The 24,609-nt window shown below is 42.5% G+C and overlaps 1 protein-coding gene across 6 annotated transcripts in view; it reads right to left on the reverse strand.

The window, feature by feature from the left end:
• Positions 1-12,499, reverse strand: part of LOC133924737 (anthocyanin regulatory R-S protein-like) — a 69,282-nt gene extending 56,783 nt beyond the window's left edge. For 2 of the 6 annotated variants that reach the window (XM_062370411.1, XM_062370407.1), the window contains exon 1: positions 12,289-12,448. Coding sequence is in view for 3 of the 6 variants with exons in the window: in XM_062370417.1 (XP_062226401.1) it covers positions 70-711; positions 6,572-6,628; positions 6,732-6,746; positions 6,905-7,001; positions 7,842-8,096; positions 11,777-11,916 (1,206 nt within the window). In the remaining 3 variants the exon portion in view is untranslated. Of the gene's footprint in view, positions 1-69; positions 712-6,571; positions 6,629-6,731; positions 6,747-6,904; positions 7,002-7,841; positions 8,097-11,776; positions 11,920-12,288 lie in introns of all 6 variants that reach the window. The other 4 variants (XM_062370418.1, XM_062370417.1, XM_062370404.1 and 1 more) reach the window with 4 other exon arrangements.
• Positions 12,500-24,609: the final 12,110 nt, after the last annotated feature.

A 24,609-nucleotide genomic window follows, 5' to 3' on the forward strand; every position in this document is an offset into this window, starting at 1 on the left:
GCAAATTTAAAACAGTTCAGAAAATAAGTTCTAAAAAAATTCAACACAGAAGGATACTATCTGCATTACCTTGTGAATGGATGGAACCAATGACTTGAGAATCAGGAACATCTCGTTGAGTTTCTCTCGACGCCTTCTCTCTGTCACAACGTGGTTCTTGATGCCACTTTCTTGAGTTCTTGCCGTGCTACCACCACCTCCACTGTTTATCCAAGATCCGCCAGTTACCACTTTCTTCAGCAACTTCTGCGGCTCTCTGATGGCGGGCACCATCATTTCATCGTAGTCTGATGATCTCATCCAAGCTGTAAAATTCGTCACGTGAGAGCCATCAATAGGTGTACTACTTGAGGTAGTAGCCCATGGCGATGGCTGTGCTGAAGAGGGGACTTCGAGAGACCTATCCATGATCCAGTCACCCTCAAGAGGCTGCACGACCAGTTCCTCACAGAGGTTGTAGAACTCGTCGATCTCCATCGTGATATGTTCGAGGCTGGTATTTGACAGCCTCTCCACTTCGCCTAGCTCTTGTGCCCCATGGATCATCGTTTCCATGGCATTGTGATCGAGGTCCTCGAACAAAATAATGTCGGGGACCTCGCCGATTTCATCTGCTGAAGGGCTGGAGCTCGGCTCCTCCGTACATACCGGAAATTGGAGCTCCCATAAAGATGTAGTGGCTCGGGTTACCACGTCTGGGTCCTCCATGACCTGGCAATAGCAATTACTTTGGTGAAAAACTGATGCATTTGATCTTCAGGGATGTACAATGTGAAAACTTAATATCTCGATTTTATGCAGAGTATGATTAATATGTTTCAAATATTGCTAGTTCTTCTATCTTGTTTACAAACAAATTGTCACACCCTCAAAATTTCAGAAAAAAAATCGAAGAACAACATAAAACAAAAAGAAGAACCAAAAAAATTCTCTCTGTCCTTATCTCTCCTTGGCCCTTCCCCACCGGCCCTTCCCCACCGCCGATGGGCACGACACAGTGTCGTGCCGCTCCGAACCTGTCACCGCCATTCCTATGCGCCACTCGCCTCGCGCCCCATGCCTTTCCCTTCATCATTCATGTCGCCGCCTAGCACGTCGTCGCCCATGCGTGCATAGTGTGTGCCGCCACGAATCCCGGGCCACAGTGGTCGCCACCTCCCGCTCGCCCCTAGCCGCCTATAAAAGGAGACGAACTCCCCCCCCCCCCCTCCTCTCACACCACACCCACCCCCCAATTCTCATACTCATCATTGCATGCTTTCTTCTCTAGTGAGCGGAGAACCGGCGCGTGACCCGGTGGTAATTGAAGACGACGCCCATCTCTCCTAATTTTGCGAGTGTTATGCGGGTAGCATAAAGCAAACTCCAGAGCAGCAAGAGAAGCATCTAAACATACTTATCCTAATACTTTAGATCTCGTATGATATAAATTGATAAATATGCCTTATGTATGTATGGAGTTTCAGTCGATGTTGGAATACGGTGGGTAGAACCTATGTAGATGCATGATCCTTTCCTTCAATTGTTGTTGATCCATATCCTTGTAGCCCGGGCATAATCAAGTTAATGTCTAACTTAAAATGTGATACGAGTTGCTTAGTATTGCATATGTTTACGGTACAAGTCGAGTTGTGAAATGTTTCATTGTTCGCGAGCATAGGCTTAATAATTACTTACATAATGATATTGATGATGAGTTGATGAGTGGTGAGTATGAGACGAGATGTGAGAGGTGTTAGGGATATCATCTGCCCTGGAGGAGGTTTCTGGGGTAGTTCGGGGAAGGAGCCCGGATACCGTAGACTGCTTTGCATCGGTTAAGCACCGATCGTTAGCCGTCGTTGGCTTAAGCACTTACCGTACTCACCGCATGCCGATCTAATGGTAAGGCGAGCTGAATGCTTTTGTAGCTGTGATCATTTGGGTCTGAACATCGACAATTTGAGCGGGAGGGCTTGGAAGAGGTATCTAGTTTGCTCCGGGAATAGTTATAGATACCTCCGCACTGAGCGATGCATGTATCAAATGGTTGAGGCTTATTGGGAAAGGTTGTCACGAGTACCCCCTTATGTGCACTTTAGCGGGTGGCACAAGCTGAACGGTCCTCGTGTCGTGTGGGTAAAGGAGTATCCCCCTGCAGGGTGTGAAAATATTTTGAAATGCTGCGTTCTCGGTCATGAGCATACCTTCTATCCATGTGTATTATCGTAGAGTTCCATTGTAGATTGTGGTTGGTTATGTTGATTATGGTGGAGTTGGTTCGTGTTACATATATGTTCGTAATGGTTTCAGTTACAATTATGTACAGTTGGTCTTTACAGGGTATAGTGGTATTGTTGTTAGTTAAGTTTAGGTGCTCACATATGTATATGTCAAGTTGCTTTTGCATGTAAATTTTACTTAACCATATGGCCGTTTTCTTGCTAACATCCAAATGCTTGATCCTAGGAGTCGGGCTAATTATAAGTTACTCACTATAGATTAAGTCTTGCGAGTACCTTCGTACTCAGCTACTCTACAAGTTTTGCAGGTGAGAAGGAGTTGGTCATTAACTACTTCACGCCTGCCGAGGGTGGTGACGAGTATGAGTAGTATATCCTACTCTGTTGGCGTGCTTTTTTGATAGAGCCTAAGGGCATGTGCTTCATCCTGCTTTTGTTGTATAGTTTTAGTCTTCCGCTGCGTAGTTTCTCTTGCAGGTTAGGAGTTGAGCAGGTTTTAGTTTCCTCGTAGCTCTCTCTTTTACTGTAAATTGTAATAACTTGGTAAATCCTTAAGGAGTTGTAATGAAATTTAATTACTTGCTTTTTCTTAAGTTGTGTTGTGATGCTATATGTTGTAAAGGCATGTGTTATGATCCTGGAAGTAAACACATGCCGGGACTACCAGAATGGCATTTTGGTTAATCATCGATGTTGTGATTGTGAATAATGATCCTCCTGGTGATTAACTAGAATACTGTTTAGACGGTTACCCCAGAGCTGATATCAGAGCCTGGCTTAAGGAAGTAGCCTAAAGATGCTTAGAACGTAGGTTAGCAAGTGTGTTTAACCCATTAAAGCAACCCACTAAATTTTCTTTTATGCATCCTCATGTTTAATATGAATGAACTTGCTATACTATGCCCCTAAGTATAACGAATGTTTGAGTGATGCACGGTGTTTGTTTGCTTATGTATTGTCTTTTACTTTTATGCATTGAATAATTATGTTGCATGATTGATGATTTTCATGTATGCATGCTTGTTATGATTATGTGAAGAGATGCATTTGGGAAAGAAATGTGAAGATAAGGGTCGAGCATACTTTCATGTTCTATTGTTGTCTTGCACCATACTCTTGAGCATGCATTTTTCCTTGTCAAGGTTTAAGTCTAAGTTTTTGCCCAAATTCCTGCGAACTCTCTGCACCTGACAGGGCCTAGAGTAATGCATCACTTGCTATTCTTATCCGACTAATACTACTTCGATATGTCAAAATTTGATTTTTACCTTTGTGTCTTATCGTCACCATAGGATGAGAACCCGCGGCTCTTTGGGAGGACTTTCTGAGGCCTTGAATGAGAGCAACCCTTCGCCGCCTCCACCGCTGAGTATGGTGGATGTACTCATGCAGATTGAGCAGAACCACCAGGCCCTTGTGTACAACACGGCCCCTCCTGGAGGAGGTGGGGCCAGGCGCCACGACGACTTCGCGGATTTCCTTCGAACTCAGCCTCCCACCTTCACACGGACTGAGGATCCCCTCGATGCTGATCACTTGCTTTGGATGATTGAGCAGAAGCTCGCCACCCATTAACTCCAAGGCGTGGCGGGCGTGTGGTGGTCCAACCTCTTGATCATGCACCCCGCCAATCACCGTGTGTCTTGGGTGGAGTTCCGCTAGGCATTCCACGACTTCCATATCCCTAAGGGCCTCATGGAGATCAAGAGGATTGAGTTCATGGACCTCAACAATGAGGTAGATCGGTGATGGAGTATGTGCAGGTGTTCAACTACCTTGCACAGTATGCTCAAGATGAGGTTAACACCGACGAGCGAAAGCAATACCGCTTTGTGAACAGCCTCAACTCCAAGATACAAGATCGGCTGTTGACGTATGAGTTCGCCGACTTCAATAAGCTAGTAAGCATCTCCCTCATTGTGGAGTTCAAGTTGAAGAATCACCAAGAGGAGAAGAAGTGTAAGAGGGTTATATCGCCTTCCGTGCACGGGAGATCTCAACGCGCTCGCACGGAGAGTCAATCTCCACCATCTCACACGTCGGCCTCGACAGCTCCACAGCTGAAGTGGGTGGTACGACACCTGTCTTTCTCCGCCCCTCAAGGGTAGCCTGCAAGGCCCATAGTCTCGTAGGGGAGTGTGACAGATAGCCCTGGCGGGCCGTGCTACAACTATGACCGTATCGGCCACTATGCACATGATTGCCTGTACCCGAAGCCTGGAGCCAGAGTGACTGCTCCAAGGTCTCCACCATCCACTCAACCCACTCCACAAGCCTCCTAGGCTTTGCATGTCCCCAAGCATGGCTGAGAACGCCACACCACCGCTGATGAAGTTCACAAGGGTGATAACGTGTTGATGGGTACGTTGAGTATGAGTTTTAATTCTGTCATCATTCCCATAGTTATTCTTTTTTATTCTAGGGCTTCGCACTCTTTCATAGCAACAATTTATACTCGGCGACACGGGTTGAAAGTTAGTGCCACTCCTACACCTTATCTCATAGATGCCCTCGGAGCTAATGTTCTTATTAATCTCTGTGTGCCAAACTCGGCACAAAGAATTTTTATCCCGTGGTATTGATGAAATGAATATCACCCCTAATTCATGTTGGAGCTCCACAAAAGATATGCTCTCAGTCGTCAAGTATTTTTCGGTCGCAGCTCTTGAGCTACCAAGTCACCAAGATAAGGTCTTAAGCACGATGAGTCATCAAGCCACTAAGGCAAGGCTCACCACTAGCCTCTCTTCCGGTCACTTGCCGCCGTGATCACTTCAAAGCTTGAGCCACCAAGGCAAGGGTCTTCGCGTCCGTGTATATGTGTCTTGTCATCGCTCCACACTAAGTCAAAGGTCAACAAGCTTGAACCACCAAGGCTCAAGATGTCAGCGAATCACCAAGACTCTAAGGCGTCGATGTAACACTCGGTATAAACTAGGATCACTCCTTGATCCCTTTTTCAAGCTGCAGTACCTAGCTACAACTCATTCTATGCCTATAAGCACTAAACACTCTCTAATCTTATGTTTAATTATCTTGGATGATCACTTTAAGCACTTTGGTGGCTTTGATGTCCTCTCAAGTGTATATGAGTTTCCTCTAGACTCCAGCAGCATGTCGCACATCAAATGACTGGGTGAATGGGTATTTATAGCCTCAAACCCTCTAACTAGCCGTTTTCCCAACGACTTACAAAAGTTGTTAACACCGGATGATCTGGCGAGAACAGTAGTACTAACACCGGTAAGTACAAACTCGGAAACTAGCCTTTGGAATTCCACTCAAAGCCTCTTTAAACATCGGACACTCTGGTGTTCCTTCAAATCCATCACCAGACATTTCGGTGAGTTATCTTGAGTTATCCGAGCCTTTGTAGCCTCTCTGTGTACTGTGTAAAATACTCCGATGCATTCATCTGGTATTTATTCCATTCACACCGGACCATCCGGTGAGTTGGATCTTCTCTTCTTTTCCCTAGAAATGCTCCAGTGCAACTATCTTTGTGATCACCAGACTATCCAATTAGCTAATCTACATTCTTCAGCAATTGCAATCGCCTTTGCAAAAAATGCTTCGGTGCCATACTCCGGTGGACACAAACCAAGCACTAGATCTTCCGGAGGGTTGATCTTTAGTCTTCTACAATCGTATTCTTCTCTACAAGAAATGCTCCGGCGTTACCCAGTGCAAACCGGACTATCCGATTTTAGTGAGTTTAACACACAGAGCACCAGACTATTCGGTGAGGCTATCAGCCTCTGTACACAATGCTCCGGTGAGTACAAACTCCTCTGCACCGGAGCTTTCGGTGAGATCAATTCTCCTGATACTTCTTCAATTCAATCAAACTTTGTCCTGACTACAGTGGCTTCTTTATGTATTGTATCCATAAGATATACTAACATATATTCTTGATAAACATGTTGATCTTAATTACTATGTTGTCATTAATCACTAAGATCACTATTATAACCTAATAAATTCATTTTTGCTACAGCTTGAGATCTACCCGTTGAATAATGTTGCATCGTAGGTTTCAATTCAGGTATAATATTCGAAGTGTGTCTGAGATATCCATTTCTGTTGAATTTATGTGTATCACCTGCTGATCCAAGGACTAATATTGTTTACACAAGGAGATCCAAAGTGGGTCCCACACAAAACTTATTTTTTGGCTTTATGCAGAGTATGATTCATATATTTCAAATGTCGCTACTTCTTCTATCTTATTTACAAACAAATCTTGGAAGAATGTGGTCAGGAGCTGTGGTTTTCAACTTCCAAGGCAACATGTTGCGGTTCAGATAGTAGTATAGTACAGTATACTATACGTGGCAGATGAAACATACCGAATCAGTTGTCCCCAGCTCAAGCACGCCACTCATAAGGGGGACGCAGACGATCGTCTGTAAGAACACGTACGATTCAAGATGTAGTTGTGTAGTAGTCAGAAATCTGAAAAGCACGGTCTGAAAGTGCACGCGAAGCATGAAGCGCGCGATTACATACCTGAATAGACGCGCTCTGCTTGAACCGGCCGGTACCAAGGTCACATGCGGGTCGCGTTCAGTTGATCGGGTCACCAAGATGGCACGCGGTTAAGTACTGACATGACAAAATGGGACAAGAACAATGGAGAATGCAGATCGATCGATCTTTTCCGTCAGAACTCAGAAACATACCTTCGCCAGGAGCGCGCGGGGAAAGGCTTTGCTATCCGCAAGGTGAGCGTTGCACAGCCAAACGTGTTCGTTGCTCGCAAAACTCCTGCCTGGCAACCTAGCCGGTATGCACGAATGACAAATACGTCACGACAGGAAATTGTTACCAGCACGTCAGTTATGATATCTTTATTTGTATTAACTAATTGGAGGCTCCTCAGACAAACAAAGTTTCAGCGCTACATGCGTACATGCAGTGTCTGATTCATGTACGAGAAACAAAGTCAATCCGGCTGATGATGATCACCCTCGATAAAATTCCCTAAGTCTTCAGCGTGCATGCTATTGGTTTGTATTATTGTATATAGGGAAAACCACACAGTACAGAACCATTGTTAATTGCCATTCTATTCCTTTAGTCAAGGAAAAAATATTAAAAATTCTGATCTAGGAGTGAAATACATATACGAGAGTATTAGATTAATTTTGTGAAACGAAAATAACTTGATATGCTATTTAGTGTTATCACGCCATGCATGCGTGCGTGAAATTAAGAATGCGTGGTGTGGTTTTCTAAGTTGTTTCTTTGCATTCACACTAGCTTAGAGACAACTTAAAACATAACTTTTACAATTGATTATCTTTTCAGTTGTTCTTTTCTTATCATACAAGATCTTTGAGTTGCTCTTTTATAACATAATAAATCTATAACAGACGGCATGTTGCATATAGCTTAGTATTCTTCAGTCATGGTACCAGTGTCAAATAACTTCACTAATAATATGCGTATGAGCAGTAAAGTAACCGTCGTAAATGCCAAATATAAGCATGTATGTTGTGACCGATTTGCGAATGTATATAATAACCTAAAATATTCGCATCTTTTAAAAATTATATAAATTACTAGCCCGTGTAGATGCGAGGTTGATGAACTTAGTTTAATTAACGTATAAAGTACCCTTGGCCAGGCCTGAAGGCGTAGGTCATGCAAACCACGTAGTACCACTCGGTGTCGGCGAGGTCCTCTGGCGACAGCGACGCGATGGGCCGCGCCGCGCGGTGGTTGCACTCGCCGGACAGGAGGGACTCGTAGAGCTCCCGCAGCTGCTTGCTTCTCTGCATGACGAGCTGGTCGGCCGTCAGCTCTGCCGAGTTGGCGATCTTCCTTGTCTTGATCTCGCCGTTGTAGAACCCGTCCTTCCACGTCAGGACTCTGCAACTTATATATATGTTAAGGTTTTGTTCCATGAAAGGAGAACTTACTGAAAGCGGAGATAGTTATACGCCTTAGATTGATTTGATAAATACTTATTACATATATAGTCTCGATCTTATCATATCATATCAACCGGTTTATAAAAATAATATCCGGGAGATATGAAAAAGGAGCCAATCAATCAACAAGAGATATGTGTATCAGCAGAAAATTGAAGGCCTAGACCTGCATGGACGTTGGCCTCCTTCCTAGCTCCACACAGGGCCATGCACGGCACTACATTGCCATGAGCGGCAATACATTCTAACACTGACGTGCGAGGTGTTACTATATATCAATATACATTATATATAGACAATAGGAGCAAAACGTGGTATGAGAACTGCGCGATGCGAAAGATGTGGCAATTTCTTTTGTTGGAAACTGGAATCACTAGACGATCCACTATTAGTTTTTCTTTCAAATATTTCTCAGTTCCTTCTGGGACTCTTAGATGGATTGTTGCTTATTCAAACAAAAGCTTTTTATTTTAATACAACTAAAATTCAATAATTTTGGGAGAATCCCTCACAAAAAATATTATGGCAAACAATTACATCATTTTCCTACATTCACTTGCATCAAGTTATTATGTATATGCAAGAATTTATCATTTTTGTTAGAATTATTTCCCTCGGGCATCATTAAGATGTCAAGTGACCCTGAGAAACCAAGTTGAAATGTGTCTTGGTTTATATGTGATGAGTAATTGATAAGGTTATTGATTTGGTTTGTCGAGTTTTGAATTATTTGAGCTTGCTTTGAGCATTTTGATTATGGACTAACTGAAATTGAAGTTGGAGAAATATGTTTGTTTATCTTATAGTGTGCAGGTGATGGATGCAACTTGGTGGTCAATAGTGGGTGATTGGTGCCGGACGATCAAGGAGGCCTAGTGAAGTTAAGGGTGATCCTAGCTATACATATTAAGGTCAAGTAAAGTATGAAATAAAGGATGAATATAATGTGTTGATAAAGTCAAGCAAAAATATCAGTGAAAGTGACAAGGCGGTTCGAGGGATCAGAAGCGGGAGAGACTTCGTGACAGTTAGGATCGCAAGACGAAGTATACGTATAACTCGGACTGATGAAACGTCTGCACAACACTGACTTTCAGATGTACTACTATGTCTCAAAAATTATAAGACAAACTGAAGAAGGTCAATTTTCGCCCAAAAACTTTAGATGTCCTGTCGAGAATCTTACAAGCCTTTTTTGAGGGTCAAGGAAGGTACGGGTCTAAAGAGCCTCATCATTAGCTTCGAAAGTAGAGGTAGAACGTCGAAATCAAACTCCGTATGCAAAATCAAACTCCGGATGCAAAAGTTATGACTATTTTACTAAACATCATATGGATTAGACACAAACTTTTTCACATGCAATCGAATGGAGATAAATTTTATATTAATTGTAGAACTCGATAAGATGTACAACTTTGTAGCTGATAACTTTTTCATTTAGGATCATTTAAATGTGCAAATAGCCATTCAAACGTTCGATGAGAAGATGTCAAAAGGATTAATTTTGCTATTGTACTCAAGAATGAATGAGACGTGAGATGGTTAAGAGGTCACACGCGTGAAGCTTCTAATTGAGGTCATGAGTTCGAGTCCTGGAACTCGCGTGAAAAAATAGCGAGTAAGAAGTGATCGGTACTCGAGCTTCTAGTCGAGGGCGGGTGAGAAGTAGTCGATCGAGTGCATCTGATGGCAACAAAATAGTCTTTGCTTTTTTAGACCACAAACATGTTGAATCGAGGATCGGCAATCACTGTCGGCTGAAGCCTTCATCTAGCAGTGATAACCCCTTTCACTGCCAGCTGAAGCCTTTAGCGGGTAGTGATAACTCCTTCACTGCCGGTCCCCGGACCGGCAGTGATAGTCGGGGACTATCACTGCCTGTTGCCCACTATCGGCTCTAAAACCGGTAGTGAAGAAGATTTTGGAGTCGACAGTGTTAAGGGTTTCTGAATTAGTGTAACAAGCTATGAAATTTAGGGATCAAATTTTCTAGACCTATAAATAGAGAGTTGGGGCTATGAGAGAGTTTGTACCAGAGCCCTTGTGCTACCTATTTGAGAGCCTAGTGCTAGGATTTTAGTGGAGAGATGAGTGCTTAGCCTATGTAATAGGTGAGAGTTTTTAGAGAAAAATTCTTATAATTTCCCTAAAATAGGGTTGACCTCATTAAGTAATGAAGTTTATGCTTTTTCATATGCTTGAATTCTCCTATTTCTAGTCTCTCTATTGGTTCATTTGCAAGTTTTTCTTTTTTGTTGTGATTTTCTTTTTCTTTTTGAGTTGTAGTTTTTTCACCTTTGTAAAGTAATTTTTCTTGTTCCTAAAGGCATAAACATTCATATGCTCATGTATTTGAGAGGGTCTTGAATCCTCTTGCCTCTAGACCATCAATTTGGAGAATTTTTTGTTTCGGTAACTATCTTTTTTCTTTGTTCTTTATCCAAGTTTCAAACTTTTATGCACAAAGACAAATAGAATGGTCTTGAATAAAACATATGGTTCATATTCTATCAATGGAGTCATGTTGTCTTGGAACTTTCTTTCTTGCTTTGTCTTTCTAAAGTTTATACTTTTGTTTGTACGTTTTTTGATGAGCGTTGGGTGAAGAAGGACTAGATCATCTATTTCGCAAGAAATTTGTAAGTCACTTATTCACCCCTCTCTAGTTGTCTATCTCGGTCCTACAATTCCAAAAAAGAATATTGAAATGAAATGGTCCAAGAAAACTACATTGGCTATATATATATATATATATTCTTGCATCATACTTGTTTGGACTGTCATCTCGAAATGTAAAAAATCTTTTGATATATTTCAACCTAAAAGTATTAAATATATAAGCTACATCTTATGAGGATATTATAAATATATTTTGAATTTTTACTTTATATTTTTTATTTAATTTAGAATTACTTTTAAAAATGAAAAAATATTTTCCTTGTTTTCCCTAGCAAAACATTTCTGAAAATATCCCTTACTTTAAAAATTAATAGAATATATCCACAAGCTCATATGGACTTCAGCTTTCATTGTGTTGGCTTTAAATATTTTAGAAGTTTCGCCAAAGAAAATAGAATCAATGATACTTGGGGAAAAAGAGTTCTTGGGACAAACCGAAAAGAAGAAATTACTTGACAAACGTAATTAAATGGCTTTGCTAATTTTTTGGTGCTTAAATAATTTTCATCTCTCATCTTTCTAGTAATAGATTTTGCAATTAAATGGCTTTTCAACTCTCATCTCTCGACAAACTAACCTTGCACATTATTTAGCTTAAAACTGCAGTACGGCATCACCTAGAAAGATGAGAGTTGTTAACACTGCATTTAGAAACAACACATGTGAGATGTTGGATGTTGATCTGGTGGCTAAAAAGTGGTTGGAAAGTAACAAAGTTTCATTCACTAAAATTAATTAATACCTTGTGAACACAATTATAAACTCAAACGTTTAATCTTTTTGTTGCAAAATCTGATAAGCACATAACTACAATCCCATCTCACCAGATCTGATTTTCTTCATTTGATATATGACATATGAAGTTCATGCAAATAATGGAATTTTCTACCAAAGTGGAACATAACTGGCAGCCAAATATAGACTCTATTACTACATTACCCTGGGTGAGTGCTTGAAATGGACCAAAAGAAGGCATAACTCCAGTTGATGCTCCTCACGACTGCAGCAAGCTGGTTCCTCAACTGCTTCCCTGGCTGTGGTTCTTGGTGAACCGGGGAAGCTGATAGCGCCAGTGCCATATTCTATTTCAATCAGTGAGAGAGTGATGTTACAATTTGCAAGTGATCATCTTAATTTGTAGCTGATACTGTAATCTTTGTATGTTAATTTGTAGCTGATACTATAATTTGTAGCTGCAGCAGCTTTCTCAACGAGCCAAAAGCTACCAGAAGCCAAGACCAAAAGCCAGCTTCTTGAATAGCTACTGATTTTTGTAAGAGAAAAGACAGGAAGAAACCTATCCAAAGAGAGCCTAATATTAAGTAACCTCTCCTGATCAGATTCCTCATGAAGATGGAAGAACAAGCTAGCAAGAGTAGAAGTAGCTAGAGAAGCAAATAAAGCAAGAACTTGCAAAGCTATGAAAGAAACTAAGAGGCCGGAACACTCACTTATGCAGTAGACCAAGAGATCCCGGTGCAAACCATATGCATCCACGTACACCATATATTGGTAATGGCGACCAGTACTCGCAGAGGAAGATGGAGTACTATATATACATGCATATATGCCAGGAATCTTGGAATCCAAGATAGTCCTGTAGATCTCCAAGTGGCCGAGAGCAAGACTGTGACGCATGCGCAGCATGAAGTGCTATGACGGCACTAAGCTCGAAAAGCAACATTTATGGAGGCATAAAATCAGATGCTGAAGGTGAGGTGAAAGGTAATTAACAACTATACTTAGAAGCGTACGTGTAAGATCGAGCGGCAGGAGATCGTCGGGTCGATCGTCGGGTCGATCGTCGGATCGGCCGGGGCCGATCACGGAGTAACGACGGCGACAGAGCTAGGGTGTGACAGCTAGCACAGGCTAATGAGTGTCCCCAGAGAGAAGACCACTCTTAGTATTATTGCATGGCTAAGGAGCATAGAGGCGTCGACGTCCCTCTACAGTCTACTCGATCGCGATCGGAAGCAAGGGAGTTGATCGAGTTTTTCACCACAGATTATTTCCTACTTTCACCACAGATTATTTCCTACTGCTACTCACTACTACTAGCTAGTCTATACCACTCCTAGTATTATTGCATGGCCTGCAACAACCATTAGCTAGGTTGGGCGCGTACGGCGCTGTAACGGCCCTGGTAGATCACAGTGCCAAATATAATTGCAGTTTCAAGCTTGTAGCATGATCCTTCAAACCGAAAAAATGCAAGTAGCATGCATGCATGAGATAAATATGGTGATTACAGGACAGATATATAGTTCACTATACTGCACTGGAGCTCCCTTGTTAGTTTCACTAAGAGCGGTAATAGTTAACCGCTGTTCAGACTTCAGAAATCACAAAGTGCTGCTGTTTTAGACACGAGACGTGACATTACTGAAGCTCGACTTGGCATCAGTGCTGCTGCATAGAGTACTCATTCCGTTTAAGTCTACTTATTACTGTTTTTTACCGTAGTAAATTAGACCAAACGTTTTTTAAAAAAATAATTTATAGATACCTGAAACTCTATAATACTAGTAAAGTTTTTTAAGATAAATCTAACAATATAAAAGTTTTAAATATGTATAAATTCCTTTTAGAAAATCATGCGATCAAATTTACTATACAGTGATAAGTAAAGTAAAATGAAGGTAGTATATATATAGAAGCTCGGCTTGGAGAACTTTGGCAGCCATGAAGTTTCAGACACGGGATGATGGGACGACACATTACTGAAGCCATGCATGTTCAGACCCGGCACTACTGAAGATACGAGTATCAGAGATTCATAGTATGTATATATGGTGAGTCGGCAGAGAAACGATCGGCGTGAGGCTAGCAATGAATCTCAGAGACTTGGGCTCCTACGTGACGATCATTTTGCTCTTCCTTTCGTCTGGCGCGATATACTTCCTTTAGTCTAAAATAAATATTATCTTAGATTACGTCTAATTAATTGTTTCAAATTTTAGATATAAATTATTGTTTATGTATTGAGCTTGAATATTTGAAAATAACATAGTTAAATTTATCTTGAAAAATAGTTTTATAATAATATATTTTTGATATGTTTTATCAATCTATTATCATAAAAACTAGTACCAAATAAAATTGTATTTGAGGACCATATCGATATAAAAATGATATTTATTTTAGATCAGAGAAGTGTATTTGATACATCGTGCCAAATCAACTACGGGCTTGTTTGGCACCCATGGAACAGTAGCCCGCGGGAAGTTAATTGGCTGTAGCCCTCACTGCCTAATTAACAGACACGATTTTGTTTGATTAATTTTTATAGCCATTGTTGTTGCGATGTTAATAAGCACCTGGGCGGCTGGGCTGTCAGAGACTCAAGAGTTGGGTTGTGGTAGGCTGTCAAGTGTGTGCTAGTACTTGCGGAAGCTAGCGCACAGTTGAGTGGAAAGATTGATTGTCTTACAATTTTTTTTCTTAACACGCAAGAGGGCTATGGATCTATATATTATAGAGTGAACAATATAGTTGAGTTACAACGCGAGACTGACATGCGTGTTTTAAACTCGATCTGTGTAAGGTGCTAGAAGCCTAGAACTGACGTTCCTGCTGACTGAGAACAACGTACTATAGTCTATAGCAAAAGATGTTGTATCCTACACTGATCTGTACATTTGTCTTGTACCTGCATTTCAACACGAGAAGGGTCTGATTATATATAAAAAAACACGAGAAGGGTCTCTCTCCAACGCAACGCAACGATTTCTCTTGACTTGACTATAAAAGCCATCGACCACTGACACTTCACTGCGGTCAGAGACCCTGAACCTGAGATGAATTCCGTCGGTGCAAAAAATAATACGGTGCTCTGGCCGGGTCATCTGTTAAATTTCAGTTTTTTTCTATTGTTATAATTGGCAGAAGTATGGCTTACCGTACCGGTATGTCTAGCCAACAACTACGTGACTATTTTCCAGTCCCTAAGTCTTCGAGAGAAATCCTACGACGAGTTTTCTTTAGTCGTAGGAGTCTCAGAGAGAAATTCTACTACCAGTTTTCTTTAATTGTAGGACAGGTATGTATCTAATCAATCTAATTTCATTACATATTTTTTAACTTACGTGTTTTCTGTTACTTAGATTGTACTTTTGGGAGGACCTACTATAGCAGTAAACACTACAGGACAACCTAATAAGACGTGGCAGTAAGTTTTGCAAGAGCGTAGACGATGCGTGAGGATGGGATCTGATAGACTAGGCGATAAGGATGGCACGTGCGTGGGAGCAATGGGACAAACCCTGCAGACCGACAAGGCAAATGGAATGCAGCCACTTACTGTAATGATAGATATATGTTAGAAGGCTTAGCTATGTCTGAATCTAACTTAGATCTTTATATAAGTCTTCTCTCATTCGGATATATAAAGGGAGGGACATATTGAGAAGAAAGAAAGTAAAACTAGTTTATTTATACCTATATAAAAAATACATAAAATATAAAATTATTATTAGAAAGATTCAAACCTAGATAATCCGGTGTTGTTGAGTTTATTAAGATACAGCCCTAGACGTCGATATCATTGTCAGGACAAGTAACAGTCTAACAAGAAACAAATATAGCTGACAGCCACAGGGCACCGCTCCCCTTTACTTTAATCCGCACGTCCCATTCTCCAATCAGGACAACACGAGCTGTCGACAACCACAATGATGTATGCGTACCTCCGGAACAGTAGATCGGTCGCCGCCGCTGGAGAACCGCATGCCTGCTCCGATTGCACCGTCCATAAAAGGACACGTTTCATGATCCATGGGGTTGGAGTTGTAGTTAGAAGCACCGGCTATTAGCGATCACACGGCGTCTCTGCGTGTCGAGAAATGGCAGGCCTTTGTTTGTTTTCAACAGAAGGCATGGTCTGTCGCCACATCACAAGACTTCTCAGAGACACACTCGTTTAATTTTGTGTCAAATCCTGTGTCCTGTGCCCTCTTCGTGTAGCTACCGCAGTACAAGATAAGCAATGTCGTCACAACTCACTAATAGCATGTTCAGTCCGTGCCCAGAATGATTTGCCCCCAGATTAAGCAATAATTAACGTGTATCAATATTCATTGTTGCCACTTAATTGGCCTTGCTGATTCTCACTGAAGTAGTGTTCATGTCATGGCCCATATGCTCATTTTCCATTCGAACACAAGTATTGATGAGTTTTGGTTCATGCAGATCGATGCAATGCGTATACCGGAAACAGCGTATTTGCAAGTTTAATTTCCACGGTCTCACAGTCATAGGAGCAAGACGAAGATGGCAACAATGGCATTGATTCCACTACAGGCAGGAAACCAAGTTGGAATTTACGAGTTACAGCGACCCATCTACCAATCCACATCGCGCTTTTGCAATGAAGAAGCCCGAACACCTAACTCTCCTTCCCGAGTAAATTCCCCTGCTCCATCGGTCCCCGTCTCCGAGCAGCTAGTTTCAAACTTTTCAATGCATGGGCCAGTAGCCATTTTCCGGTCGGACAAGCAACGGTGGCTTCTCTGTTCATCTGCTGTTACTGAACATCTCACTGTCAGCCGGTTCCAAATTGGCAACGTTGCTTGTTTTGGATACCGGCTGGAATGGGTAGGGAGGTAGCGGAGTTGGTGGCTCTGGAAGCGCGGCGTCTCCATGAGGACGTCGGGCGGATTCCAGAATCCCGCGTGCGGCAACAAGCTACGGCAGCTTTCGTTGGGGAAGACTTCAGGTGGCTTCCGGGCTCCGCGGGCGGCAACAGGGTTTACAGATGTTAGTTTCCCTTTTTCTCTTTTTGAAACAAGGCTATGATGGTAAGATTAGCTCATGCATACAAGCATAATAAAGGAATTAAAAAATTAAAAAAAGACTCGTCTTTTCTCTCTTTTTTTAGAAAGAAACTCATCTTTTCTTGTGTGCTCTGCTCTGAGATTCAAACTATTTTAGCAAGATATTTATACAGAATAAGGTGATATATCAACAATTAAGGTAGTATTTAGTTTGAGTACAATGTACTTAGGATTGGATGATTTAAAATATTTGTTTGGTGGCGATGAAACGAGCTTATTTTAGAACATAGGGACCACCGTTATCATCACATCCTGAGTAGGATGAGTGCGTTCGAAAAAATTTCAGAGATCCAATTGTCAAGCATTTAAAAAAAATATTCTCCAATAAGAGTCGTCATATCCCTCTCATTCTTCAACTAAACACTTAAAAAAATAAGATGTAATTATCACATCTAAAGATATCTCCTATTAGAATCATCATATCACCTCATTCTTCAATCAAACACTTAAAAAATAAGATATAATCATCCCATCTAAAAACATCCTACCAACTACCAACTAAACACTACCTAAAACTCGCTGACTGTGCAAGGACCACGGAACACGAGCACGATTGCCACATGCAAATTAGTATGGATTATGGAGTGCCAAGTGCCAAATCGGCAACATCCAACAAGAGCATTTCAGAGGTAGTTTCAGTGAATGCCATAAGGTTTTGGTTAGACTTTACTCTTTTTGGAACGGATTTGGTTCAACTGTCGGTGCACCTCACTAGTAGGCGTATCCGCGTATGGTGCTTTGATTGTCTCCCCCTTACCCCTTGTTGTTCATCTGCAGTTGCATGAGGTATCAATATTCAATGCAAATTCAGACCACAGCGGAGGATCGAGATCCTTCGCCTTCAGCCGTGTGAAGTCAGAGACGTACAGTAAATCGAGTCTTGACGAACAGTATCTTGCAAATTGATCGTGTTACAAATTTGCCGAGTCTTAATGAACAGCCGTGTGAATAAACGTGTGAACAGCTGTGTGAGTAAACCGAGTCTTGATAAACAGTCGTGTGAATAAACGTTTTACAGATTTCTTATAAAATAGATAATCTACTCTTTATTCATTCAACGCTCTTTAAAAATGTACAAATACAAGTATAAACTTTAGAAAGATAAAACGAGAAATTTTTTTTTAAGATAACATGACTCTGCAGATGAAATATGAATCATAGACTCTATTCAAGAACATTTTATTTATCTTTGAACACAAAAGTTTGAAACTTAAACGAAGAACGAATAAAAAAATAATCATTGAAAGAAGCAACTCTCTAAGTTAATAATATAGAGATAAGAGGATTCAAGTCTCTCTCAAATACATGAGTATATAAACATTTATACCTCTAACAACAAGAAAAATAGCTTCGCAATATTGAAAAATCACAGCTCAAAGATAGAAATAAAAATCAACGAGAAAATCACAACCGAAAAAGAAAAACTTACAAACTTATGAGAGAAACAATAGAGAAACTAGAAGGAGGGGAATTCAAGCATATGCAAAAATATAAACTTTATTACTTAAATATATCAGTCTTATTTTAGACGAATTATAAGGATTTTTCTCTCAAAAACTTCAACCTATTACATAAGCTAAATACTCATATTTCTCTCCTCTAAAATTCTAGCATTAGACTTTTAAATAGGTGACATAAAAGACTTAAGTGGTTGATTCAAACTCTCCAATAACCATATCCCTCTATTTATATGTCTAGACAACTTTATCTTAAATTTTCTAGCTTGTTACCAAAATATTCCTCTTTTGTAGTACATTCTTATCTACCACTGAGGGTATCTTGATTTATTTTTTTTCTGTCCATCGAACGACCATGGCAACTTAGCTTCGTATCACCGCAAGCTTCATGATGGTACCACATACTCCTTCAATCATCCTACGATATTGAGACCAAACCATAAAATACTATGTACGCTTCTCAAAGTGTGACTCACCACTTGCTTACACCTTAAGTAAGTGCTCTGATGACACGTGTACTCAGTCTTATAATCCTGACCGCTAGCAAGTCTCTCTCGCTCCCGATCCTCGGGCTGCCTTATCACTTACATCGATATCTCTTTTACTTGGCTTTGTCAACGTGCCATCTTCATCCTCCATTTCATGTTTTACTTGATCTCCATGTATACAACTAGGATCACCTTTGACTCCGTTTGGCACCGAGCACTCGCTTAGCCCCGATCATTCGCCGTCAAACATCAAGTTGCATCTATCACATACATACCATGAGACAAGCAAATATATTTCTCCAACTCTAATTAGTCCATAATTAAAATACTTAAATCAAACTCGAGTAATCCAAAATTCGACAAATTAAATCAATAACCATATCAATCACTCGTCGCGTATAAATGTATCCATACCTGTTTACTGCAAGCATATGCTCGCATGGTAATCTGCCCCTCCTCTGGACCTTGGTTTTAACTACAAAAATTAACAGCGAGCGAAAGAAAGACGGGTGCTAAATCAAAACAGAAGTTAGTGTCTTGGAATCGTACATTATATATCGTAGCTTATCCTTGTACTGACAATGTGGAGACCTGGAAGCCCGCTCCATGGCAGCAAAGCAGCAGAGCAAAGAAGAAACAATAGGCTTTGATCAGACCAAGTAGCTGATAATCAAGCATATGTTTTGATCGATGCACAATTGTACGTGTTTCCATCTGAACATTTCCTTACGAAACTGAAGGGCGCCTGCAAGTACCATATGCACCTCATAAAATGTGGAGAAGGGCATCCTGCAAACATCAGGTGATGAAACTGCAGATGTACTGCTACATACATAGCATGATTTGAGCCCTTTTCTGCATTTGTGCAGCAGGCCCGCGACAACAATTTTTTGTACTTATTAATAGATGATTTACCCGTAAGAAACAAGTTAGACGCATGTGTGGTTCAGTACTTCAGTAGGACAACTGAAGATAAGCCCATACAGACCTCAGAAGATTTTGTTCCCTAGACGGATGCACGTGCTCTACTGTCTCATTTCATCTGTGACAACCAAATGCCGCATGCAAATTTAAGATGTAGCAACCAAGTAACGAAGTTTGGAGGCAAAGTCCAAAAGCTGAATGGGGGCGACGAAGCCTGAAGGAAGAAGAATATATCAAACTTCTAATATCGAAGGGGTGCAACGAAACATGAAGGACGAAGAGTGTAGCAAAGTCCTGATGATGAAGGGATGCGATGATGCTCAAAAAAGGAAGCATCTAGCAAAAGCCCTAAAGCCGAAGAAAGTCGGCGTGGGACAGTAGTCCTATCAAAGGGTCCAGTGCAGAACCCCTAAGACACGTGTCAAGATTCGGTTGTTTAGGATAATTTAGGTAGACAATGACTATAATATCCTTGAGATACCTAAAATATTTTATAATGTTAGTAAGAATATTTCTATAGATAAAGGACAAACATGATAACAATGGAATGGTTAGGTATGCCTATAAATACATTCATTTGTCTAAGATAACAAAAGAGAAGCAATTATTACACTAATAATTATCACGATATTCAATGTGTTGCGATTACATCACAACACATATGTTTGTTTCTTTTTTTTCTTTTTTTTAAACAAGGCTATGATGGTAAGATCAGCTCACACATACAAGCTAATAAAGAAATAAAAAAAAGACTCGTCTTTTCTTGCGTGCTAGCTGCCTAGCTCTACTCTGAAATTCAAGCTATTTTAGCAAGATCATTATAGAGAATAAGGTCATCCATCAAGAAATAAAACTCGCTGAGATTGCGCAACCATGGACCATCGAACACGAGCATGATTGCCAGATGCAAATTAGTATGGATTTATGGAGTGCCAACTCGGCAACATCCAAGAAATTCAAGCTATTTTAGCAAGATCTTTATAGAGAATAAGGTGATCCATCAAGAAATAAAGCTCGCTGAGATTGCGCAACCATGGACCATCGAACACGAGCATGATTGCCAGATGCAAATTAGTTTGGATTTATGGAGTGCCAACTCGGCAACATCCAACAGGAGCAATTCAGATTTCAGAGCTAGTTTCAGTGTATGCCATGCGGATTTGGTTCAATGTCGATGCACTTCAATAGTAGGCGTATGGTCCTTTGATTGTCTCCCCCATCTGCAGTTACCTGAGGTATCAATATTCAATGCAGACCACAGCGGAAGGACTATTGGGAGATATTCATTAGCAGAATCCCTGTCTAGTAATTGATGAGGATCATTGAGCACTACTGATGCAAACAGTTCTAGTGTGTGCGTCCGTACCTGTTTGCTGCAAGCATATTCTCGCATGGTAATCTGCCCCCTGGGCCTGGGGTTTAACTGCAGATGTTTACAGCAAGCCCCTCCCCTGGACCTTGGTTTTAACTGCAAAAATTAACAACGAGCCAAAGAAAGATAACTTTGAATCAAACACAAATTAGTGTCTTGGGTACATTATACATCGTAGCTTATTCTTATGCTGACAATTTGTGGAGACCTGGAAAGCCCGCTCCATGGCAGCAAAGCAGAAGAGCAAAGAAGAAACAATAGGTTTTGATCAGACCAAGTAGCTGATAATCAAGCATATGTTTTGATCAATATACAATTGTACGTGTTTCCATCTGAAGATTTCCTTACGAAACTGAAGGGCGCCCTGAAAGTACCATGTACACCTCATAAAATGTGGAGAAGAGCATCCTGCAAACATCAGGTGATGAAACTGCAGATGTACTGCTACATACATAGCATGATTTGGGCCCTTTTTGCATCTGTATTCTTTGAAGGAGAATATCAGCCCAAGCCCAGAAGCTGCAGCAGGCCCGTGATGACAATTTTTTATACTTATTAATACATGATTTACCAGTAAGAAACAAACTAGAGGCATGTTTGGTTCAGTACTTCAGTTGGACAACTGAAGATAAGCCCATACAGACCTCAGAAGATTTTGTTCCCTAGACGGATGCACGTGCTCTACTGTCTCATTTCATCAGTTGTGACTTGTGAGACCCAAATGCAGCATGCAAACTTAAGTTTGAACGAACTACTGTAGCAAATCAGGCTGAGCTTGAAGAACATTTTTCATCAAAGGAGGGTGGCTCTCGCTATCCGCGTCCATCATGTCATGGAACAAGGGCGGCGCATTGTCATAGGTGGAGTAGTTCTGCACCAAGAGCTTCTTGGCCTTCCCTACCCGGATAAGCTTTGTCACCTCCTGCCAGTGCTCAACGATCTTAGCCTCACTGGCAGCCATCTGCGCGGTGTTGGTCTTCTGCGTAGCATCGAGTTCTTTGAGGTTCTTGGCCTCAACGACACGCTTCACGTCAGTCGAAAACCCCTGAGTGCAAGAACCTCTCGTTGTGTCTGGCCGCCCTGGGCTCCCGATGGCCTTCAAGATCTCGTCATCGCATAGTACCTTTGCGGCCTCCCAGAAGGGCTCGTTCGCCTTGTCAAGATCGACCTTCGTCCTGATCTCCTCGCTGAGTTCCTCCGCGGACACGCCACGAAAAACCACAAGCGCGCACCGATGCGTCCCGTCGAGAGACTCCACAAGCATGCATGCCGTTTTTGTCACCGCTTGAAGATGCCTTAGCTTATTTACCACTCTAACCTACTGTTATTGATTTAGAAGGTCTCATAATTCATTAACATGAATAACATCATAATTAAATGGTCAATCTTTTCAATGATAAATTATCAATTTATTCGCGCCCCTCGGTGAACCATATCATTACCCTGAGCCTGCTATGCTCCAGGAGGAAAATGGCCTCCTTCGCCTCCTCTTCCGCCTGGGCGAGCGATGGCGATAGAACCGGTGGCGGTGACGCACGCCTGCCGTGGCGCGGCAAATGCCTTGACCCCGAAGGCTTCCTTGCGGTGCATGAGGCAGCGGTGGTGTTTTGATCAGGGTGAGATGATGGCTGGGAGGAGGCCGCGAGACAGGTTGTCGTCAAGCTTCTTGAGCCAGAGGAACACGCCGAGGCCGCACACCGCAAGCTTCTCTGAGATCACGACGAAGGATGTCCTTGGACAACGTTTTTGACGGGTGCGTGGCCTCTCGCACGGGGTGGCGATGGTGACACGGGGATTCGCCATCAGTGGCGTCCGATCGAAATTCGAAGGGTACTCAGGTCAAAAGATAGCGATCGCGTAACCGACATAGATGCAGGTTGCTCTATAGAGCTCACCAGACAATTCTAAATTTGCTCAACCTGATGTCGCACGGTATCGACCACTTGATGCAGATCCACCACTCACAACTCCATACCTTGCTGTCGGAGGATGAACTCCTGTCGCAGGGATCCCGAGAGACCCCTTTTTAAAGATTCGGCCGGGGGGATGATCTTGAACGAGCTTGTCTTTGAAATAGATGGGAGCGGAAATAAATGCAGTGGCTGGTGGTGGGAGATGATCGTTCTAGTGCAAGAAAAATGGGTGCACCGGGGTTTAGACAGGTTCGGGCCGCACGGAGGCGTAACACCCTACTCCTGTGTGAGTGCTATACCTTTCCTTGAAGGGAATTCTTCAAGGATGTATCTGGTTACAGGGGTGAGCTGTCTACAGAGAGCTTGAGACTCTCGTGTTCTAGCTTGGCTCGAGCTTGTTTGTGATGTTCTTCGTCTTTTGATCTGAGCTTCGGGTGCTTCTTGAGGGTTGTCGGGGGTTTTCTTCGCGGTGTTTTCGGTCTGTCTTCAGAGAGCCTCCGGATTGTCTATCGAGAGCTTCGGGGTCTGTCTTCAGAGAGCCTCCGGATTGTCTATCGAGAGCTTCGGGGTCTGTCTTTATGTGTTCTCCATCCTTTCCTTTTATAGGTGCGCCGACCTCGACTTATCCTGAATGGGAAAGAGGGGGCGCGAGTGCCAAGGCGCCATGGAGAAAGACGTCATCATTCCGTCTTGGCGAAGTGACAGAGGCGGTGGAAAAATGCGGCGTGCATCCGACCATCTGTCACTGTAGATGTCCTCCAGCGCTATTAAGAGGGCCCACCGGGCAGCCACAGAGGTGTCCGGTGCGCCCACCCTGTCTTGTACTTTTGCCGGGGCAGGGTGGCAGGCAGAGCGCTTCGATTTTGGCAATGTTATCCCGAGGCACCCGGGTGAAACGGGACGGGACCCGTGCATTTAATGGTCCCACGCCCCCCTGCCAGAGCATGGCAGGGTCTGACACTAGGGCGTGGGCAGCTGAGAATGTCAGGATGTCAGGATGTCAGGCCGCGCGTGCCTATTAAATGCGGCATTGGGCCTTTGACTGGCTGACACCCCGACGATGGGACCCTTCGGGTCGTCGGACGATCTTGCGCGAACCTTCGGGGAACTGAGTCCTCGGGGGCTGCCACGTGCAGCCCCGAGCACTCTCTCCCGAGCATTTCGGTGAGACCTTCGGGGAACCGAGTCCTCGGGGGCTGCCACGTGCAGCCCCGAGCACTCTCTCCCGAGCACTTCGGTGAGACCTTCGGGGAACCGAGTCCTCGGGGGCTGCTACGTGCAGCCCCGAGCACTCTCTCCCGAGCACTTGGTTGTTTGTATCATCGGGGGATTACAGTACTCGGGGGTAGGCGAGGACCCTTCCGAGTACTTCCTTCCAGGTACTTGGACTCTGCGGGTCATCGGGGAACTGGGGTGCTCGGGAACCAGAGGCGGCAGCCCCGAGCACCTTCTCTCGGGACTTAGCTTCTTCTTATCTTGCAGGGTGGACCTCGCGGGATGGTGACGCGTGGCGGATGGCCGGCCCGGTCTCGGGACTCAGGGACCCCTGGTTCCTGATACACCGACACTTGCCATCATTCCTTGAAGGGTTTCTGCAATGCCTCCATGTTGTAAGACTTCTGTCCTGGGATCTCCTATGCCTCATATATTAGTCTCTATATTTAGCAGCTAGTACATATAGTATAATATTTATGATATCATAGTCATACATCGTATATAATGAGATTAAGGTTACAAGAGTATGAAAGATCTTAAACCATATGTTACATTACAAACCTGGTCAA

This window comes from Phragmites australis, chromosome 7 (genome assembly GCF_958298935.1).
Source record: "Phragmites australis chromosome 7, lpPhrAust1.1, whole genome shotgun sequence".
Classification (NCBI taxonomy): domain Eukaryota; kingdom Viridiplantae; phylum Streptophyta; class Magnoliopsida; order Poales; family Poaceae; genus Phragmites; species Phragmites australis.